Below are 13316 nucleotides of genomic sequence, written 5' to 3'. Positions count from 1 at the left end.
TTTTATCCACCGGATGGTGAGGGGCGGGGGAGGGTGTCTCCTTCGGACTCCAGCCGCGCGCTGGAGAAATGGCGGGCAGGAGGGGCCCAGGCGGGGTCGGGCTCTGACGCCCGGCCTAGATTCCGGAATCCAGCTGTGGGCCGGGGAGGAGCCGGGCGGGCCTTCTCGCCAGCTCGGACCCCTCCCAGCTGGCCTCCCTGTCCGCTCAGAGGGACTCCTGCCCTCTCGCTTGAACGCACCTCGGCGCAGACGTGAAGTCCACCGTCCAGCCCAAGTACACATGCTTACACCGGGACTAGTAGCACCTTAGCCTGGAGGTCAGGGTCCCGAGGCCTAGTGTGTGTGTCATTGCAATGTATGAACCCAGGGCACTGTGGGGACAGGGCGACGTGTGTCCAGGCGTTTGCCGGTAAGGAATGCGTTTTGAATAAGGAATGCGCGTGCACTTGCTCTGTGTGTGAGGCTGGGTGCAGGCCTGTGGGCTTCTGCCTGTTTGCTGGCTGAGAAGTGAATGCGGGCAGGTGTGCTGTGTCGTCGGGTTGGTGGGTGGGGGTGGTGCAGCTAGGGTAAGGGAGTCAAGCTGGGCCTCAGCCCTGGGGCCTCTGCGTGGCAGGAGCCTGGGGGTCGCTGGGGGCAGGAGTAACAGAGGGAGAGACTGAGTCACTGAGAATGCAGCTTTCTTTCATTTGGTCACTTCACCTCTTCATCGACCCCAGAGAGGGAGTGGGGACCCTCCATCCTGCCCCCTCCCCGCCCCCGGGGTCTTCTGGCAGGACTGGGGAAGGGAGCCTCTCGGGGTGGCCGTCCACGCCCAGTAGCACCTGGGAGCTGTGGGGGCCGAGGCAGTCCGAAGGTCTGGGGCAGCTCTGAGCTCATGTGCAGGTCCGGTACCCCAAGCTCCTTGCAGCGGGAGCCGCGGCCCATCAGTAATAGTGCATGCGGCCCAGGGTGCCCGCGCCCGTGGCCGTGGGGCTGGGCCCCAGCGTGCCTGTGCCCAGCAGGTCCGGCTGCCCGGTGCGCCAGATCTCCCGCAGGATCCGTTCGCGCTCCTCCAGCCGCTGCGCCCTCTCCAGCTCCTCCGCCGACGTGAAGACGTTGACGCTGAGGGGCCCGTCCGGCTCTGCGGACAGCTCGGGGCCCGGCAGCGTGTCGTCGGGGCCCAGCCGAGTCACCGTGTCCTCCTCGTCCTCGTCGTCGTCCTCGGGCTCCAGGGTGCTGCTGCGGGGGTCCTGGCGCTGAGCCGGGCCCCGGGGCCGCGGGCGGGGCGCCCACGAGATACTGATGACGAGCAGGCAGAGGGTGAGCAGCAGGCCGAAGCAGACGCCCAGCACGAAGTAGAGGCCGAAGCTCTCGGGGTTGGCTGCGGGGCACAGGGCGGGGATCACGGAGGGGCCCGGGCGGGTGGGGGTTGTCCCACTTCCAAAAGACCCATCCCACTTCCAAAAGACCCCAGGTTCTAGGTGTGGGGGGCGAGGCCTGTAACCCCTACTCGAAGGGCATTAGGGAACCACCAGCGGGCAAGGGGGCGGGGAGCGGGGCGGAGGGGACGGACAAGGCGCTGGGGAGGGAAGGGTTCGGTGGTCAGGGAAGGGTTCAGGCCCCCAGTCTTCCGGCGCCCGCCCTCACCGCGGATGTGCGCGTAGGCAGCCAGGCTGTTGCTGAGCAACTCCATGTCCCTTCGCGGGGCATCCATGCTGCTCTGGGGGGCAGCTCCCCTGCCAGCCTGCGAGGTCAGCAAAGTCAGATCCTTCTCTCAGCCTGGAGCCCACCCCGATCCCTTCCGCAGGCAGCTCTTCTCCCAGGAGCCGCGGCCCCAGGTTCCACCCTGGAGAGAGTGCTTCCCTAACTTCGTGGCGGCCCGGGGCCCTGCCGCGGGGGAACCCCTCTCCCGGGCGCGGACGCCCCTCCAGCCCGGGGAGCAGCGCCGGGGACCGCGGGAGGCCCCGCCCCCTGGTGAGGTCCCCAGCTGAGGCCCGGTTCCGCCGTCCCGGGGCGGGATGGAGGATAGGGACGCTGAGCCTCCACGCCCCAGGCGGGCTCCGGGAAGGGAAGCTGCCTCTCTCCTCGCCCGCCCGCCCCGCGGGGACCCACCGGCCCGGGGCCGGGCCCACTCACCGTCAGCGCCCCGCTTCCCGGCTGCCCGGCCCCGGCGCGTCCCGCGGCCGCATACACTGGGTCCGGCCGCCCCCGCCCTCTCGGGTCCCGCCGCCCCTCCGGGCCCGCTGGGCTCCCAGGCCGCGGCAGCGCGGGCGGGACAAGGACCGAGGGACCAGCCGGCGGAAAGTTTCCTCCGAGGAAAGAGGAGGGGAGGGACGGGACGGGGCGGGGCGGGGCGGGCGGGGGAGGCGGGGAGGAAAAGGGCTGGGAGAGGAAGGGGAGAGGAGCGGGCAGCCGGGAGGAGGGAGAGCCCGGCCCGCGGGCCGTCCGTCCCCCACAGGAAACCGCCCCCAGGCCACTAACAACAACAACAGCGAGGCTGGAGCTCTGCCTGCGTGCGGGCCAAGGGCTAAACCCTGGACAGGTTCTTTCACTTACTCCGCCTGACAACCCTGCGACGTGATACCATTATCCCCACTTCGCAGATCAAATAAACGGAGTCTTGGACAGATTGAATTGACTTTACCAAAACCGTCAGGATTTGAACCTGCTGCTCTCTGACCCTAAAGCCTGAACTAGAAACCACCGCTCCCGCTCCTAGGAGGCCCCATCCAGGGAAAGCTGCTCCTCTTCCCCAGACCCATGCCGGACTGGAAGGGAGGGGACTGTCCACCCCTCCTCCCAGGGCCCAGGCTTGAATGTGTCCCCTGGCCGAGCTCTGATCTAGTCACGCAGGGTTAATGATTGTTGGACTCCAGCTTTGAGCCAGGCCCCGGCCAGCAGTCTCGCGAACCCCAGCGTGGGGCCTCTGTGCCTGCGAGCTCCTGCGCTCTTGTGCACCAAGCAGCTTGTGGCGGCTTGTGGCAGATCCCACCCCATCCCGCCCCCCACCCCAAGGCTAAACCTGCCTGTGCTCACACACGCATTTCCCACCTGGGCTTGTGCATGCAATGTGGTGTGTGATCAGAGTGTGTGGCGGGGGGCTTCTTTCTGCCCTCTCTCCCCGGGGCCCCCCATCATGGGCCTCCCCTCCCTTGCTGGAGCTAGAATGAGGGGGAGGCCGCCTTGGCGGGAGCCTTAGAGCGGAGGAGGAAAGGGGGAGAGGAAATTGCAGACATAGCTGAAGGCGCTGCCTGAGGCCTGTGGGCCAGCGACCCTCTCCCTGTCCGGGCTGCAGACCCCTACTCCCCCAGTCCCGAGACTGGGTTCAAGTGGAGGGCAGATCTAGATGGGGGAGGACTAGGACTGACTCCTATGGGGATGGAAAGGGGACTCCTGGGTGTCTTTGTGACTGTTTAGTGTGTTCTGTGAATGTGCGGGTAGGTATTTTTGCCCACATCTGAATATTTGTCTATTAATGTGATGTATTTGAGTATTGTTGTGGGGGCGAGTATGTCTGTATATAAATCTGTGCAGCCACTAGTCAACAAATATTGTGTATGCCTAGCACTTCCTAGTCTAGTCTACAGCATCTGTGGATTTAACCAACTTTGCATGAAAAATGTTCAAAACCAAAATTGCATCTGTACTGAACATGTACAGACTTTTTTCTTATCATTATTTCCTAAACAATATATATATTTAATTTTTTTTCTTTGAGACAGAGTCTCACTCTGTCACCCAGGCTGGAGTACAGAGGTGCTATCTCAGCTCATTCACAACCATTACCCCCTGGGCTCAAGTGAGCCTCCCATCTCATTCTCCCAAGTAGCTGGGAGGGACCACAGGCTTGCACCACTATGCCTGGCTAATTTTTGTAGAGATGGGGTTTTGCCATGTTGCCCAGGCTGGTCTTGAACTCCTGGGCTCAAGTGATCCACCCACCTCAGCCTCTCAAAGTGCTGGGATTACAACTGTGAGCCCTCGTGCCGGCCAATAGTATATTTTCATAGCGGTTACATTATATTACATATTATAAGTAATCAAGAGATGATTTAAAGTGTACAGGAGGATGTGTGTAGGTTAAATGCAAATACTGAACCAATTTATTTTACATCAAGGACTTGAGGATCCTTGGATTTTGGTGTCTATGGGAGGGAGGTCATGGAGCCAATCCCCTGAGAATACTGAGGGACAGTTTTTTTTTTTTGTTTTTGTTTTGAGACGGAATCTTGCTCTGTCACCCAGGCTGGAGTGCAGTGGCGCGATCTCGGCTCACTGCAAGCTCTGCCTCCCAGGTTCATGCCATTCTCCTGCCTCAGCTTCCCAAGTAGCTGGGACTACAGGCACCCGCCACCACGCCCGGCTAATTTTTTGTATTTTTAGTAGAGACCGGTTTTCACCATGTTAGCCAGGATGGTCTCAATCTCCTGACCTCGTGATCCACCTGCCTTGACCTCCCAAAGTGCAGGAATTACAGGCGTGAGCCACCGCACCCGGCCCTGAGGGATAGTTTTAATGAGGATTTAACAAACAGAACAGACACAAATCCTTGCCCTCATGGAGCTGACACTAAATTGGAGGAACAATAGAAGATAATCTCAGATGCTTCTAAGTGCTGGGGGGGCATGACAGGATAGGGTAATGTGATGGAAAACACCTGGGAGTGGCTCTCACAGGGACATCCACAGTGAGACCTGACTCCTAAGGAGGAGGCAGCTGTGCCAGGATCTGGGGAGAGTGTCTGAGCAGGAGTTAAGAACGTGCTTGGGATACCTCCCTCCAAGGGAAGAAAACCATGCAGATGGCGTGTGGGTGCAGGGGAGAGTGGCAGGGGCTGCCCATGCAGGGACTCGCTGGCCTTGTTGATGAGCTTTTTCTTTCTTTTTTTTTTTTTCTTTTTTTTTTTGAGACGGAGTTTCGCTCTTGTTGCCCAGGCTGGAGTACAAAGGCGTGATCTCTGCTCACTGCAACCTCTGTCTCCCGGATTCAAGCGATTCTCCTGCCTCAGCCTCCTGAGTAGCTGGGATTACAGGCATGCACAACCACACCCTGCTAATTTTGTATTTTTAGTAGAGATGGGGTTTCTCCATGTTGGTCAAGCTGGTCTCGAACTTCTGACCTCAGGTGATCTGCCCACCTTGGCCTCCAAAGTGCTGGGATTACAGGTGTGAGCCACTGTGCCCGGCCAGGAGCTTGGTTTTTAATGTAAGTGTGGTGGGGAGCTCCTGGAGCGTTGAGCAGGGGAGTGTCATGGTCCCGTGACACATTTTGGAAAGATCCCTGTAGTGGCTCAGTGTAGGGTGGGCCACTGTGGGCAAGAAGGGGAGCAGGGAGGGTGGTGAGTAGGCTGGCAGCTGTCCAAGCCAGTGAGGGCGGGGCCGGTGAAGAGGCGAGAGGGCTCAGACTCAGGTGGTGTTCTGAAGGGAGTTCCTGCACTGGACTTGGATGTGAGGGAGAGAGGAGTTTAGAACACTTTCATACTGCGCTGGGGCACCTGAGGAAAGCCCATGTGGGGAAGCAGGTTTGGGGGGAGTCAGTTTCACTGTAGATAGGTTAGACTTGAGATGTCCATTAGATATCCAGGTGCAGGTGTTGGCAAGGCAAGTAGAACCCCCAGGAATCTGGCTGGAAATGATATTTGAGAGTCCTTACCACATACGATGGATTTACCACCCCAGAAGTGGATGAGACCGAACATCTGGGGTAAGGGGGCAGTGAGAGAAGGGTCTGAAGCTCGAGCCCATTGAGGGGTCTCCTGGAGGTGAAGTCAGCAAGGAGAACCAGGCCAGAACAGGGACATGATCAGCCATGTGTGATTGGGCTGAGAGGTGAAGATGAGGCCAGAATTTGCCCACTGCCTTGGCCGAGATTTGAAGACCGTCAGCAATATTGAGTTTCTGTGGGTTGTATTCCTATTTTTTCAAGGGGTGTATGTCACTGACTGTTTGCACAGGTAGCTTATTTATGTGCAGCATTGCTGGGAGTGCATGAGCATGTTTAATGCCTGCCATCCACAGGAATATCGGTGTGTGCTACGGTGTGCTTGTATGACTACGTGTGTTGTGTGCCTCAGTGCCTCAGTTCATGTGGCACATACCTGTGTCTGTGAGAGTCCACATGTGTGCTCCTCTATGTGCTGTTGCTCTCAAGCTGTTTCCATGCACCTCTGTACTACGCAGCTCTCTGTATCTCTGCCTGCAGGCAAAAGTATGTTTGTGTCTGGGTTGGTATGTGACATATGTGTTGGGAGTGGGTCAGGTATGACTCAGCCCTAGTGGAGCAGGATGAGGGTTGAGATGGTTGCTGGTCGCTTCTGAGAGAGGGGCGCACATTAACCAGAGTGCTGTCCTCCAGGGGCTTGCCGTGGCCAAGCCAGGCCAGGCGGGAGAAGCGGCAGCCTTGCCCTGGAGGGTTTTGAGAAGCGCTGCTCCTGGAGGCCCTGGGGAAGGTCCCTGAAACCTTTGGCCAATGTGGCTGTCCCCATGGTCCCCATGCCCTCCCCACCCCCTGCCTAGCTGCTTGACTGCCTGCTGCTCCCCAGCCCACCAGCCTGTCCGTGGGTCAGCCCAGCCACCTGCTTCAGATCTCTGCAGGTGTGTCACCTGCTGTTCTGGCCCTCATCCCAACTATCCACCTGCCCATCTCCTCCCTACCTCCTCACTGCCTATCTGCCCAGACTTATCTGCTATCTGCTCAACCGCCTGCTTGTTGACTGCTTCTCTGCCCTCCTATCTGCCTGTGAGACTAGAGATTTGTCACCTTGGAAAGCACGGAGAGTACTCCTAAGATGAAACACGGGAAGGACAGGCCTTGATGGAAGGTCGGGGGACTGAGAGATCTAGAGCCTATGGGCGGGGCCTTGGGAGTGCTGGCATATTCAGGACCCAGTGCAAACCCAAGCACAGCTCTGCTCCCGGCCCCAGTGGCCAAACTGAAGGCTGGCCCTGGCTATTCTGCCGTTGACATGGGCCTCACCCTACCACGGGGATAGGTCTTGGATGGAGGGAAGAGAGAGAGTCACCGGGGACCTCCTGAGTCCTTTGAGTGTCCCCACGGCCCCAGCACCCGGGACAGCTGCTGGAAAGAGGGTACTGGCAAAAATTTGCAAATGGACAATAATAGGCTCAGTGTAGTGGCTCACGTCTGTAATCCCAGCTCTTTGGGAGGCCAAGGTGTGCAGATCACTTAAGTCCAGGAGTTTGAGACCAGCCTGGGCAACATGGCGAAACCCCATTTCTACAGAAAACTACAAAAATTAGCTGGACACGGTGGCACACACCTATAGTTCCTGCTACCCAGGAGGCTAAGGTGGGAGGATCGCTTGAGCCCAGGAGATCAAGGCTATGGTGAGCCGTGATCGTGCCACTGTACTCCAGCCTGGATGACAGAGGAAGACCCTGTCTGAAAACAAAACAACAGCAACAACAAGAAAACAATAATAGGGACATTGAGTACCCTTTCTGGCACCTGGCACTTTGCCAAATGCTGTGCACGCTCCTACCCTTCAGTCTTCCCAGTAATCTTGTGCAGTTTGTAGCATGGCTCACATTTGCCAAGAAGGAAGTGAGGTTCAGCGAGGTTAAGCAGTGCCTGTGGAGTCACATGGCTGCAAGTGTGGCCTGGACTGGACTGCAGAGCGCATGCTGCCCACCGCTTTCCACGGGGCAACTCTAGGCCATGATTCTCCACCCCTCAGACCCAAAGCTGCCTTTTCATAATGCTTGCTGTTGCTCCCTTTATGCTCCTGAAATGAAACTTATGGCCAATATGCCAGCCTTTACATCTAATTAAAAGTCACCCAATGGTTTTTTTGTCCTTATTAATATATAAGAAATAAAAGGTAATGATAATGTGTTTGTGAAGTGCCCAATTGCTGGGGAGGTCACAGCTGTGTGTACAGACTGACGCTGGAGTGTGGTGGTGTCAACGTCTGAAACGATGAATTTGGTGAAGTTCTGAACACAATGAAGTGCACGTTTCCTCCTCTTTACACAGTAGTTGCATTCCTGGAAAATTCAGTGTATACTAGAATGCATACACTCTTTGTGTTTATATGCAAAATGGAGTTAGAGCCTTGGCTCTGGTAATTCAAAACAAGCCATTCACTTATGTTGTGCAGGATGTAGAATCTGCCTTCCTTCCAGGGCTGTCTGGAGTCCCTGGCGCCACCCTTGTAACTGCCAGTCATTGTGATGACCAGTCCCCTCATCCCTTCCCCCACAGTGGCCACAAGAGGAAAGTTTCCCACCCTTATTCATGGAGCTCAGCGTTTGAACAGGGGAGACATGCATGATCAATAATTGGATATATGTCAGGTTGTGATGAATACAATGAAAAAAAATGAGTAAGGGGTTAGAGAAGACCAGGTGGACAGGTGAGGGAAGGCCTCTCTGAGGAGGTGGTATTTTGAGCAGACACCTGAATGAGGCAGGGAGTCACAGAACTACCTGGGAGAAGAGCCTTCGAGAAAGAATAACCGGTGCAGAGTGTTAGGGTCACCCCGACCAGTTCCCCTCCTTTCCCATGGGTCTTACAATACAGTCCGTTGTGACCTCTGCACAGCTCCCCCAGGGCTAAAGGCAACCCCCACTGCTGCCCTACACTGACCCTTCCAGTGACTGTTTGTCTAGAAGACTTCAGCTGAACTGGCAAACAGTTCCAGAATGCAGTCAGAACACCTGCTAACCAAAGCTGGCAAAAACATCACCAGGATGCAGTCAAGACACCTGCACCCCCAACTTGGTTCACACACCCCAACCCAGTTCCTCGCCCTGTAAAGCCCTGCTGCAGTCTGTAAGCGGGGCTGCCTCCTCTGCCTGTCAAGGAACAGCCTGGCAGGACAAATAAAAATTGCTTGCCTGTCTTTGGTTCTACTCATCGTTTCTCTCGGCTAACCTTTTATTATGGTGCCAAAACCCAGGAAGGTGGTAGAGTTCGGCCTCCCTTTCTTCCTCTTTCCTAACCACCACCCCCACTTCCCTTGGCTGAACTCCCCCTTCCCAGAGGATCCAGAGGATTTCTGGGACCCTCCCATCGTTGGTGACTTCATCCATCACTATAGTCTGCAAAGGGGTGAGTAAGAGAGACTCTTGCCATCTACCTGGGACCCTTGACTGTCTCTGTCTTCCCAAAAGACCCAGTGCTGGGCCAAGGGCTCCCTCCGGCCTCTAGGCCTCCGACTCCTCTGTTTCAGGGATGCCTGACTCGGTGGTTGCCTTCTGTGTACTAAACAAGGCCCACAGGACTGGGGACGCCCTCTCCCGCAGTCCTTGCCACCGGCAGTCTCCTTCCTCAACCACCTCCTCCATTCACCATGGGAGCCTATCGAGCTACTCTGTCTAAAGCAACCCCCCTGGGGTCACTTGTGCAACCTTGAGACTCTCAGTTTTTGTGCAAAGGTTCGTCCCAAGAGGCTTATTTTCTATTGTAATACGGCTTGGCCACAATATAAATTAGACATTGGCTCCCAGTGGCTTGAAAATGGTACTTTCTATTTCAATATACTCAGGGACTTAGACAATTTTTGCCATTGCGATGGAAAATGGTTTGAAATTCCTTATGTTCAGGCTTTCTTCACCCTCTGTAACCGCCTTTCACTTTGCCAATCCTCCTCACCCACTCTAAGCCCAATTTACTCTCAGCAGAACCACCTTCGCAGCAACTGACAACTCCTCCTTTGACCCCGCCGGCTTTCGTCCTCCCTGGCAACATCATAATCCTCCATCAGATCATCACGATCCTCCACCATACGCTCCCGCTCCTGCCTTATCTCTCTCCCCTCCCCTCTCTAACCACCCAGCTTCTGAATCTGATTCCTCCCCATCTCCACCCCATACCCACTCTCGAAATCAGCATGTCCAACAACCAGTCCCCATACTTCCCCTCCGAGAGGTTGCTGGAGTTGAAGGAATCATTCGTGTCCACGTTCCCTTCTCCCTCTCTGACCTTTCCCAAATTGCAAAACATCTCGGGTCCTTTTCCTCCGATCTCAACACTTATATTAAAGACTTCAAATACCTTACCCAATCTTAAGAACTCACTTGACATGACCTCTATATTGTCCTCTCTTCCACTATCCTCCTGGAAGAGAAGGAAAAAGTGTGGCTCACATCTCAGGCACATGCTAATGATCTTCAAGCAAGGCTTCAAGGATAGCCCCCATTTCTTTGGGCAAGCCCTACCCAAGACCTTGCCTCCTTAAACCTATCCCCCAGCCACCTTCTCCAGTATGTAGATGACCTCCTTCTCTGCAGCTGCTCCCTAAAAGACTCCCATGCCCACACCGCCACCCTTCTCAATTTTCTTGCTGTTAAAGGCTATAGAGTCTCCCCGTCCAAAGCACAGCTTTCCACCCCTAGTGTGACCTACCTAGAAGTTCAACTCTCTACCGGGTCCCAAGCCATGACCTCAGCATGAGCAGCCTTAATGGGCAACCTATCTCCATGTTGCTCAGAAAGTGAAATTCTTTCCTTCCGAGGGCTAGCAGGCTTTTTCAGAATATGGATCCCCAACTATGCCCCCTTAGCTCACCCCCTTTATGAAGCAGCCAAAGGCCCCCTAAAGGAGCCCCTAAATCCCTCCGACCACATAGTCCCTAGCTTCCACAAACTTAAAACTGCCCTTATAATCGCTCCAGCCCTATCTTTGCCTGATATTTCCCAGCCCTTCACCCTCTACACAACTGAAAGCCAAGGAATAGCCCTTGGCATACTTGGCCAACCAGAACGAAGTCCTCCATCTTTTGCCCCCATAGCCTACCTTTCCAAACAGCTAGACAATAGCATTTGAGGATGGCCAACCTGCCTTAGAGCTCTAGCGGCAGCTGCCACCCTGGCCATAGAAAGTAAAAAGCTAACATTCGGTCAAGATACCACCATCCATAGTCCACATAATCTATAAGACCTCCTTTCCTCCCAAGCATTAAGCATTCTTCCCCTTCCCACACCCACATCCAGCTTTTTCATGCCCTATTTCTCGACAACCCTGAGTTCTGTCTTGCCAAAAGTTCCCCCCCTTAACCCCGCATCTCTAATTACAGTATCTTCCTCGTCTCCTTCCCACTCCTGTACTGAAATTCTAGACCACCTGCAACCACACTTCCCTAACATCTCCTCTGAGCCTCTCACTAATCCAGATGACCAACTATTCCTAGATGGCTCCTCTTCCGGAACCACCGGCTCTCCCAAAATTGCTAGGTATGCAGTAGTTACCTTAAACCAAGTAATTGAGGCTAAGCCCCTACCCCCAGGAACCTCCTCCTAAAAAGCAGATCTCATAGCTCTCACCAGACCCCTTACCCTCTCCAAAGGCAAATGAGTCCACATTTACACAGACTCCAAATATGCCTATCACATCCTCCATTCTCATGCCGCCATCTGGCAAGAGAGAGGATTCCTTACTGCCCAAGGAACCCCCATCACTAATGGCCCCCTTATTTACCAACTTCTTCAGGCCGCACACCTCCCAACTAAAGCAGGAGTTATACACTGTCGAGGACATCAAACAGGATCAGATGAAATCTCAAGAAATAACAGAAAGGCCGATGAGGCAGGAAAAGAAGAGTTCCTTTCTTCTGTCCCTGCCCCCCTCCTCCTCGTTACCCCAGCAATCCAAACCAAGTACTCTCCCACCGAAAAGACTTCACCACTACAGCAAGGAGCCTCCCTTCAAGAGGATTAATCAAAAACCAAGAGTTCGTCCTCCCCCAAGAGCAGACCAAGGAAATTCTGACTTTTTTTTTTTTTTTTTTTTTAGACAGAGTCTCGCTTTGTCGCCCAGGCTGGAGTGCAGTGGTGTGATCTCGGCTCACTGCAACCTCCACCTCCCAGGTTCACGCCATTCTCACGCCTCAGCCTGCCAAGTAGCTGGGACTACAAGCGCCCGCCACCACACTTGGCTAATTTTTTGTATTTTTAGTAGAGACGGGGTTTCACCGTGTTAGCCAGGATAGTCTTGATCTCCTGACCTCATGATCCACCCGCCTCAGCCTCCCAAAGTGCTGGGATTACAGGTGTGAGCCACCGCGCCCGGCCTAATTCTGACATCTCTTCACCAATCCTTCCATATTGGTGCGCACCCCCTGTACCTGCTCCTTCGCCCTTATTTCTCCTCCCCCCATCTATTCACCTCACTAAGAGACACAACCTTAAACTGTCCTATATGCTCTGTTACTTCCTCCCAAGGGGCCTTCCGCTCTCCCTCCATCCCTACACATCAGCTCAGAGGAACACTTCCAGGGGAGGACTGGCAAGTGGACGTCATCCCATCAAAAAAACCAAATATCTTCTTAGCCTCATAGACACCTTCTCAGATTGGGTAGAAGCATTTCCTACCCCGTCGGAAAAAGCTGCAGAAGTCTCTCAAATTCTTATAACAGAAATCATCCCTAGACTTGGTCTCTCTTGGTCCATACAATCAGACAATGGCCCTAGCTTTGTCTCCCAAATCACCCAACAAGTCTCTCAGTCCCTTGGCATCCAGTGGCGCCTCCATATCCCATACCGACCCCAGTCATCCAGAAAAGTTGAAAGGGCAAATGGAATTCTCAAGACTCAGTTAACCAAAATAACTCACTCTTGAAGTCAAAAAACCATGGACCTCCCTTTTACCCATAGCACTGGCCCGCATCAGAGCCAGTCCAAAAGCCCCCTCCTTCCTCAGTCCATTTGAATTAATGTATGGACACCCTTTCCTCTTACAAAACATACCCCCACTAATTCTCACCTCCCAACACTCTCCCTCATCCGTCATCTCTTCCGCGAGCAAGCTGACCAGGCCCTCCCAAAACCCCACCAAGGTCCCACCGACCAAACTCTCCTCCCAGGAGAGTATATCTTCCTAAAAACTGTCACTCCAACAAACCTTAAACCAAAGTGGGAAGGCCCTTTCCAGTTCTTCTCACTACCCCCACTGCAGCCAAGCTGTCAGGACATAACTCTTGGTACCATCTTTCCAGGTTAAGAAGGGCTCCTGCAACTGACCTGCCACCGACTGTTCCCTGTAAATACTGTAACCAGCTGTTCCCTGTAAATACTCCAGCACCCTCCTTGGACCAACCCGACTCAGCCTTACACCCATCCCAGAAGACGCCAACCCCCCCCCCATGAAACATAACAGATAAGTTACCACCCCTTACTGTTAAATATCAAAACCCTCATTAATGGGAATCATTTACTGCGCTGCCCTTGTAGGAGTTGCCTCACTTACTCTGCTCTTTGCCATAGGAATATATACTGTAACACCCCCAGGGTGGAACTCTAGCTTCATAATCCTCCTCATAGCAGAATAAAGGCCACTAATAAGTGACTGCCCCTCCTAAATGTCCTGCCTTTGCCCTG

General features: G+C 54.7%; 1 protein-coding gene across 1 annotated transcript; it reads right to left on the bottom strand.

Annotated features, from left to right (window-relative positions):
- Window positions 1-660: 660 nt before the first annotated feature.
- On the bottom strand, window positions 661-2154 carry EVA1B (eva-1 homolog B). Its single transcript, XM_054495856.2, has 3 exons — window positions 2116-2154; window positions 1627-1723; window positions 661-1360 (listed from the first exon to the last, which is right to left on the bottom strand). Exons 2-3 carry the CDS (start codon window positions 1691-1693, stop codon window positions 924-926), a joined length of 504 nt encoding a protein of 167 aa, XP_054351831.1. The 5' UTR covers window positions 1694-1723; window positions 2116-2154; the 3' UTR covers window positions 661-923.
- Between the last annotated feature and the right edge of the window lie 11162 nt (window positions 2155-13316).

Source organism: Pongo pygmaeus, chromosome 1, assembly GCF_028885625.2.
Source record: "Pongo pygmaeus isolate AG05252 chromosome 1, NHGRI_mPonPyg2-v2.0_pri, whole genome shotgun sequence".
Classification (NCBI taxonomy): Eukaryota; Metazoa; Chordata; class Mammalia; order Primates; family Hominidae; genus Pongo; species Pongo pygmaeus.
Note: the sequence above shows the minus strand (reverse complement) of the source record. Positions and strands in the feature narration are given on the sequence as shown.